The following is an 8,473-nucleotide window of genomic DNA, read 5'->3' on the forward strand; positions in this document are numbered from 1 at the left end:
TACATTTAAAAGCGTTTTTATTAGAGCTGTTGTAGATATAATCTTAACCACAAAACCATATAAAAAGAAGAGAAGTGATCTTGCAGCACCAAAAGAATCAAAAAATGCATTCATAATCAAATGTAAAGAGCAGCCAATAAAAATAATGATACAGTGACACAGACAACAATCTGTTTTGCAAACTAAGCATTTAACAATATTTTTGTTTCTTTTTTTCATTTTTGATAACAATGCTTCTCATGTGGTCTAAGATGAAAATATGCAAATAACACTGGCAGTAGATGAAGCTAGAATTTGGTCCACATTTTAAATATTGACAGGAGGTCACCTCTGTGGCTAGCTTGACATTTCCCTGAATGGCCTAGTGCCAGTAGGGTCAGCAGCAAAAGGTCAGGGTTTAGGAGAAAGGGCATATTTTCTTCTTCTCTTGACGTAAGACTTTGGTTGCTTTGGTGATGGCATCCATAAGAATTTTGGAGATACACTCTGGAGCCTCTTGTAAAGGTGCGCTGCAACAGCGACGGACAGCTGGAGTAGTAGTCTTTCTTCCTGAACACAGGTCCTCCGACATTGTCTCAAGCTGATTTCATGAGAGAGAAAATTAGAAATAGCATTAGAAAATCTGAATTTTGGGTTAATAGATCCTAAACTTTAATTTTCAAATATTGCATTTCAGTGTAGCAAGGGATGACTGGAGTCTGGATTTTAAATATTTCTAGCAACCGGCTTCATGTGTACAATCAAGCCCTAAATCATTGACTAGATGCATCTGTAGAGTAACCCATATATAGAGTGACTCATCATGCATGCTTCATTTTGCACTGAGGAAAGTCCAACATGGACTGAAACGTTAGCACTTCTGCACTGTTCTGCACATTTTTTCACTGCCTGTACAGCCCTGTAATGTACTGAATAGAAATATTTAAAATCAAAACTCCAGTCTGAATCTCTTTTTGTTTTCTGTGTGCAAGTCCTCCCTTGCTGCACTGTAACTTTTTCCCTGACTACTGCACCAGAGAAGAAGACAAAGTACAGTTTTTAAGGAGCAGCTCAACCATTGTGAACCACAAATATTGCATTTAAAATCTTCCCGGCCCAAACTTTTGTCTTGCTAGATTTTGTGCAGATTCCCTTCCTTTTTTAACTCACCTTTTGCAAAAAACAAATGGTCTTGTCTTGTTCAGACAGGGGCAGGCAGCAATGGTTCACAAAGCTCTTGAGAGGGAAACCAACAGGGAACCTAAAACATAGTCACATCGTTACTGTGTTTCTAACTTTACATTGGTCACAGATTGTGTGCATATATTAGATCCATGACAATCTTGATAACAGAGAATATACTGTAGATAAGTGGTGTTAACACATTTATGATAAGAGATTTTTCAGCATATTAGGCTGCTTGAGATTAATTTCTTTTCTGTGACAGAAGAAAAAAAAGCGTCAAAAGAAAACAGAAATTGTAGAAACAAAAAAAGAACATTAAAGAGAAAGAGAATGAAGACAGACAGAAAAACAGATCCAATGATAGATATAGGAAGTACTCTCTTACTTCTTCTTGATGATCTTGTGAGTGTCACAGATTTTGTGCAGTGAGAGCTCTTCGATGGCGAGAGTCATATTATAATGTGGGTCAGGAGAAATGTTTTGGAAACAATTGTATCGTCTAATTCTCTCATGAACCATGCAACAGAAGTAATCCTCCTTTTCCCCGTTCTCACCCAAGCAAAACCTGTTAAGCTCCTGACGCCACTAAAATAAAAGGAGAAAGGACATGAGAAAGTACCAAAAATTACAAAATTAAGAAAAATATTTATGTTTGTAGGTTCATTTACCTTCAGAACAGCACAGGACAGCAGATCCTGCTTCTTTTTGCAGCACTCTTTGAATCCCTTTTCTATACGATTAATGGCCTTTGCCTGACGAGCCAGCCATTCGTAGCCAAAACCTGGCAGGCACTTGATATTATAGAGGGGGCGTTGCTTCTGGGTGAGACACAGTGATTCAATGGTATCTGCAGTGGGTCGTCCAGGGGGAAAGATGATGTTAATTTTCTTGGGAGCAGATGGTCTTTTCACATTCTTTCCTTTGCCACGGTACGTAGTCACTGTCCTGTAAAGTATGAGGCATTTGTGTGTTTTGCAATGTGAGGTCCCTCAATAACACTTCTCACTTTCTTTCCTTTGTCTTAAAGGATAAGGTTGGAGTTACTCTATATTTGTGATTCCCACTTAGTCCTTCTCTCAGTACTTTCTGATTTTCCTACCCTGTCTCTTTCAATCCCAGTCCCTACTGATGATGTAAAAATGACTCACAAATATATTGTTAGAATTTTTTTAAAGGCTCAGTAATTTCCTCAAACAGCTGGTCGCTGTAGTTTTTAGCTAATGTTACTCAAAGAGGAGTAAATAGTGCATTTGTTGGGGACTATTAATACACATTTGGTAAGCATTTACAGCATCAGAAGACTGTATGTGGGATTGACTCAAGATAAACTAGTGTCAGTGTTCATTGCAATGAAGGAACATGTCACCCAGTGCAACAGTGTGAATCATTGATATGTTTTTAATAGTGTCTCAATGACACATTTTGCCAGACATAGTCTTTCAGGCAAATTTGCACTGGCAGCTGTTCAACATATTAAACACTGCAATAGAAACATATTTCTGGTTTTGTCCTCTACATAGGAGCATAAATGGTGTAAGTTTCTTTCGCCAACTGCTTAGTCGGCCTAGGAGAAAGACAGAACCTGTATTATTACTCATGAATTTCATTGATTTTTAATATTATAGTAACTTAGTGATGCTTAACAAAGACTTGATTGTCAATATAAACAGCTTTATTGATGCTCATTTTATTTATTTCCCTGCATACCGCTGGCAAGTGTTAGGGTCAAAGCTGAAGTTGCTGGTAGAGGGCAGCGGTGGCACCGGCAGCTCCTCTGTTGGCTCGTAGTTTGGGTTTGGAGCGTCTTTGTGGAAGCAGTTCAGCCTGTCGCTGTCTTTTTGACTGCAGCACTCATATTGACGATCCTTAACTGATGAGTCCTCCTTACAGAAGGATTCGACTGACATCTCCCACTGTAGTAGGCACAGAAAAATAAGACAAATAGTCCGGGTGTATGAATTAAATCATAACATATACTGACATAAAGTCAGTATTAATGGAGTCAGTATTAATACTGACATAAAGTCAGTATTAGTAAGAAGAAGTTCCTAAGATGAAGATAACAGGTTTGTTGCTTGCCCTCAGACAGCTCCACTGGTGATCATGCCAAGGCCCGTCTGATATTTCAGGCTGAGCTGCATATAATGGGCTTACTGACTGGACGCACCCCAAGGCCTTCAACTTTGTTTCAGAAATGCAAGTACCATCATCTCAGCAATGCGAAGAATGTTTCTTGCCCTTTTTATATTCGGGGTAAAAAAGGCTGTGTTTGGTATGAGTATATGACACTATGCCTATTACATTACAGCTACTGTCTATGAGAGCCTTCTTCCTCATGAGCTATGAAGTGGATAACATTAATTTTCCCGTGGTTTTTAACATGAAATCATATTGGTTTGGGATCCAATTTGATCTCCATAGTCCATAATGTCATTGTGTTTTTCATTATGTTCCACTGCTTCTTGAGAAAGTAATTACGATTAGACTAATGAGAAGAAAAACATAATCAACAAAGTAGAATGAATCAAGAGGAGCAGAATTAGGGCGTGAAGATACAGGATATCATATTGACATTGTACTTTTGTACAGAGTAAGAAATTGCTGAATCGGCTGTAGGAGTTGTTGCGAAAACTTACCGCCTGTGTGGCGCAACACAGCGTCACTTCCCTCTCCCAAGTTTGGTTCCCTTTGCAGCATGTACTAAACCAGGACTCTGCCTTATTGACAGCACTGGCCCTTCGCTTCAGCAAGCCAAAACCAGAGGCAGGAAAGTAAGAGTCTGGGTAGCGGGGACGACGGTCTCCATGGAGACAGATGGCTTGGAGATTGTCGAAGGTCGGTCGGCCGAGGGGGAACTGAACAGGATAGTCCAGGAAGGAAGGACCACCAAAGGAACGGGGGCCAAAAATTGGTTGACCTTAGGAGAAGGAAAGGAATCATTTTGTTATTTGATACTTTTACAGTAGTTGGTAGTACAGATGAAGTAAACGAAAACTCAAGAGAAGAAAATAGATACGAACGTCCTCTAGGTGTCAAAACTCCTGGCCTGGAACCTCCTGACAGAGTAAAGCATGTATTATTATTATTATTATTATTATTTTCAAGTGTTTTCTATAATTGCTGCTTTATTGTACAGGATTTGGGGGAGTAAGACAGGGAAGATGAGGAAGAAAAAGCAAGAGAGAGAGAAGCAATAGCAGGCACTGAGCCAAGATAAATAGATAAATAGATTCAAGTGGATGTGGAGCTATGTAGTTATGTCAAGTTCATAACAACACGTAAGAAGACGAACAGTACCTTCGAGGTCGAGGAAATCTTTCAAGCTCAGTTGTTTCTGCAACACGGGTGAATTTGGTTGTTGCATCTCTGAAAGACATATGGATCTTTAAAACAATGATTTAAGAATAATCAACAGTGTCTTAAATACATTTATACTGTATTTCTATACATGAACCTGAGCTACATTAACTATAGTCACGTCCTTGACTTGCCCATAAGCACTCTATGCCTACAGTTACCTAAATTCTTATCCTAACCTTAAACTTAAGGGGGTTTTCTCTAGTGATTTAGTACGTCACTTCAATAAAGTTGGGGACTCACAAGAATTTACAGAAAGACATAATCAGGGTTATCTTTTCAAACTTTGGAAAGCTCTCTCCAGAGCCACAGAAGACAGCCATTTTCAAAGGTTAAGTAGTACTCCTTGTGTACTCCTTGAGTAAAATCAGTGGAGTACTCCTTAAATCTCAATCTCAAACTCAAGTCCTAACCCTAAAATAGCCTCTTGAGGTAGTGAGAGCTGGTCAGATGCCACTCTGAACATCTGAGATTCTAACTGGTCCTTGCAGAGATACTGCACTTGTATGTGAATACACACACCTTGCATGATTTTGTCAAGTTCAAAGGTGACTTCACGCTGCTCAATTATGCGCTCATCTGAAAAAAATGTACACAAAAAGAGAGGCAGAAAGCCAGATGAAGTTATGCAACTCTATATTGGTTTGCTTTCATGCACAAATTATACTGAGAGACAGACAGTGGTGGAAGAAGTATTCATTTACTTAAGTAAGAGTAGCAATACCTCAGTGTAAAAATACTCCATTACAAGTCCTGCATTTAAAATGTTACTTAAATAAAGGTTTGGCAGTATGAGAATTGAGGTGGAGTTCATTTTCAATATTTACATACTATTTGTTAGTTTCATCTATTACAATGCATCATATTCCAAAGTAGCTATAGCTATGAAAAAAGTGTAAAGTATTTGCCTCTGAAATGTACTGAAGTATCATAACATAAAAATATTCAAGTTAAGCATTAAGTATCTGAAAACTGTACTTAGGTAAGTAAGTAATTGCACTTAGTTACATTCCACCACTTCAAAGTCCTACAGGATTCATGTCAGTGGGTCTACAGGCAACAGAAACAAACGTACTTACAGCAGCTCAGACGAACAAACATGGAGCCCGACCAGCAGCCAAGAAGCAAACACAACAAATTTCTGGCATGAGAACAACAACACAAAGAAGAGGGAAATAATATTACTAACCCTTGGATGCTGAGCTCAGTAAAACCAAGACAAATGCGGTGGAGCAGACTAGAGCCCGAGACGACCCCATTGCAAAGTTGATAGCGTCTGTCTGGTACGGTTTGTCCCGCTGCTGCTGACTGTCCTGGCAGAGTGAGCAGAGGCCGCCCGGGGCAACACTCTCAGGGGGGCAGCGCACAGACAGGCCCGTTAATTGGTCCAACAGAGTCTGTCTGTCTGTCTGTCAGAGCAAAACTCCGCAACCGGGCAAACTGTGTTTTATAGTTGTTGTGGGGTGTGGGATAATGGGGGGTGGGGGAGTTTTTCAACATGACTCATAAGTGATCCGTTCAAATCCTGGGTGCTGCTAGGTTGCTCTTATATGGGAAATTATGATCTCGTCTTTAGTCGCTGAGCCTGAGCTCATGTGTGAACATGATTCTTATTTCATTTTTTTATTATTATTCAGACTGGCTGTTACTCTTCAGCAATTAACTCATCACTCATTGCCCTGCCATGAATTATATAATTATCACTTATTGACTGAGCCAGTCAGCAGTTCTTGCTGAAACAGGTAAGCAAGTAAGTAATAATTGGACTAATTGTACGATTTTGTCACATAGGTAATTAAAAGTGAATTATTTTTATTATTGTTGTTGTTGTTTTAGCAAATATTTCTTATAAAATAGTTGACAAACTTCAACAAACAGTAAATTCAGTTTATTTGGGAGTATGGTTATTTACAATATCCAATCTGAAAACAACAAAACAATCTAATCTTATTCGAAATGGTGGAATTCCCCATTAACAAAAACTATGATATTTTATTCTGTGCTATTTTTAAGATTGTAAGTGCCATTGTGTAATGCAAGCAGATTTTTCAAGGATCAAACCTATGAAACTGCTACCATTTGCCATGAATCAGACGGATACTTAGCCTTAATGCCTTTACATATATTTATATCATGAAAAAATAAACTGTGAATCACAGTCCTTGTGTCTAGATAAATGATTGATTACGGTGAATACAATTTTACCAAACTCTATCACAGTGTGAGACCTTAAAGGGGTACTCCAGCAGTTTAGCATTGCACTTCCATGAAGTTGGTGGATTGTAAAGAGATCAGATTTAAAAAATAATAATTAAAATCAAAGCAGCAGAGCCTGAGATATCCTGTCTCAAATATATATGTAGGTCAGGAAGACAGGGTCCTACATTTCCCATAATTCAGCCTCCCGCTGTAATGAAATACACTGCTGATTGCCTGGTAAAACCCTATGTTTTTCAAACTCCACTCCCCATGTTTGTAACACAGGCTTTCTGCTAAAAATGTGTTGCCTTCCACCTGAAGCAGGTTTTGTTTTTCAGGCTATAGAAAGGCTGAATATCACTCTCTGTGATTGGTAAACTGAACTTGATGTGAAAAATCAGTGGTCCTTTAAATATAAAAATATAACAGCATGTATCAATGTCAAGATAATACTGTGTTTGTTACCTTGATCTGAATTTTATCCATCTCACCCACCATGTTTGTGATTCATTGTTTGCTTGTCAAGAGATATTAAAGGCCTTAAAATCCTTGTTATCTCACATTGAGTTTGAGTCCAGGGTTATCATGCCCTCACGGATTCCAGTCTGAAACACTAACTGTGACCTCTAAACAATCCCTCCCACCATGTTCTTGTAAATAAAAAGCCAAATCAGACCAGAGAAGAACTCCCTTTGCAGCTGTAGACTGTAATTTAATGAGTTTCCACATTTTGCTCTCTATAGGCCACAGCTTAAACTGGCAGGATTAGCCTGCCTTCAGTAGCTCTGCCCACAGCTCTTTCCCATCATATACAGTAGACATCAGGAACAAAGATTTTGGTTGGTGGTTGTGAGTGATGGGGGTCCGGAAACTGTTCAGAAGTGTTTGTGCCAGGTAGAAATCCCCCCGAGAGGTCAGAGAGCAAACAATGGCAAACAAACCCAGACAGGACTGCAATGCACTCCCTCTCATACTCATACTAAAACAGAGGTCTGTTGTTTGTCATGAAACTATTGAGACATCTGAATGCAACAGATTTAACTTGCTTTACAGCTGAGAATGCTTTTTATGGTCAAAATATATGCATGAGTTGACAGTACAGACTGCTAGTGTTTGTTTACAATGTTGTGGCCAGTTTCTGACTGTTTTCCTTCACTTTCAGGAGTAAAAATCAAGTGAGGTCTAGCTTATTTATATTGTTCAATTCCATGTCTCTATGGACTTCATATGTTCAGAACAGCAAAAATAACATAGCACATAAGAAAAAAAAAGAACAAACCACAGGAATGGAAATTAAAAGACAGCTTCCCCTCCTTGGATTACTGTGGATGCAATAGTTACCATCAGTGGGGACATTAAATAAACAGTGGGTTGTACTGCAGTTGTCCTCTATTCAACATGTGAGAAAGAACATTACAACAAGAATTGTTTACCTGACATCTATTCAAACCAAACTCAATAAAAACATGAGTAGTTCTCTAGCATAACTGGAGGTACATTTTACATAAATTCACATCCAAATGACTCACAGTCTTTTAATGTGCTTTTTCTTAACTCAGTTAGCAACTGTTTCTGTTTATGACAACCTAATGGCAACTTTCCACTACCCAGTCTGCTGTATCAGCCACAGTGACTAATATTTCCTTTGTGTTAAATGCTGCAGCCACAATTCTACAGTATAGTGCTGGGACTGGTGCCTGGATGTCCTTCAATATGCTACCGAGAATGATAAAACCTGTTTATCACTTCAGAG

The 8,473-nt window shown here is 38.8% G+C and overlaps 1 protein-coding gene across 4 annotated transcripts; it reads right to left on the reverse strand.

Annotated features, from left to right (window-relative positions):
- On the reverse strand, positions 1 to 5,974 carry LOC122882203 (extracellular matrix protein 1-like). Of its 4 annotated transcripts, XM_044209350.1 has the most exons (10): positions 5,711 to 5,970; positions 5,044 to 5,100; positions 4,462 to 4,530; positions 4,185 to 4,220; positions 3,801 to 4,081; positions 2,872 to 3,077; positions 1,833 to 2,109; positions 1,550 to 1,749; positions 1,150 to 1,240; positions 1 to 580 (listed from the first exon to the last, which is right to left on the reverse strand). In XM_044209350.1, the coding sequence occupies exons 1-10, from the start codon at positions 5,778 to 5,780 to the stop codon at positions 398 to 400; spliced, it is 1,470 nt and encodes a 489-aa protein (XP_044065285.1). In that variant the 5' UTR covers positions 5,781 to 5,970; the 3' UTR covers positions 1 to 397. The 4 variants fall into 4 exon arrangements, with proteins under 4 accessions (XP_044065285.1, XP_044065288.1, XP_044065286.1 ...); XM_044209353.1 differs by lacking the exon at positions 5,044 to 5,100 and having other exon boundaries at positions 5,711 to 5,973; XM_044209351.1 differs by lacking the exon at positions 4,185 to 4,220 and having other exon boundaries at positions 5,711 to 5,972.
- Between the last annotated feature and the right edge of the window lie 2,499 nt (positions 5,975 to 8,473).

Source organism: Siniperca chuatsi, linkage group LG9, assembly GCF_020085105.1.
Source record: "Siniperca chuatsi isolate FFG_IHB_CAS linkage group LG9, ASM2008510v1, whole genome shotgun sequence".
In the NCBI taxonomy this organism is placed as follows: Eukaryota; Metazoa; Chordata; class Actinopteri; order Centrarchiformes; family Sinipercidae; genus Siniperca; species Siniperca chuatsi.

Bases quoted from the DNA above. Each gene is read 5' to 3' on its own strand.
- LOC122882203 (XM_044209350.1), bottom strand. From the start codon at position 5,780: ATGGGGTCGTCTCGGGCTCTAGTCTGCTCCACCGCATTTGTCTTGGTT. The intron at 2,110-2,871 runs GTATGCAGGGAA...CATACTTTACAG, and splicing joins GACCCTAACACTTGCCAGCG to GACAGTGACTACGTACCGTG. The intron at 1,241-1,549 runs GTAAGAGAGTAC...ACTATGTTTTAG, and splicing joins CACAAGATCATCAAGAAGAA to GTTCCCTGTTGGTTTCCCTC.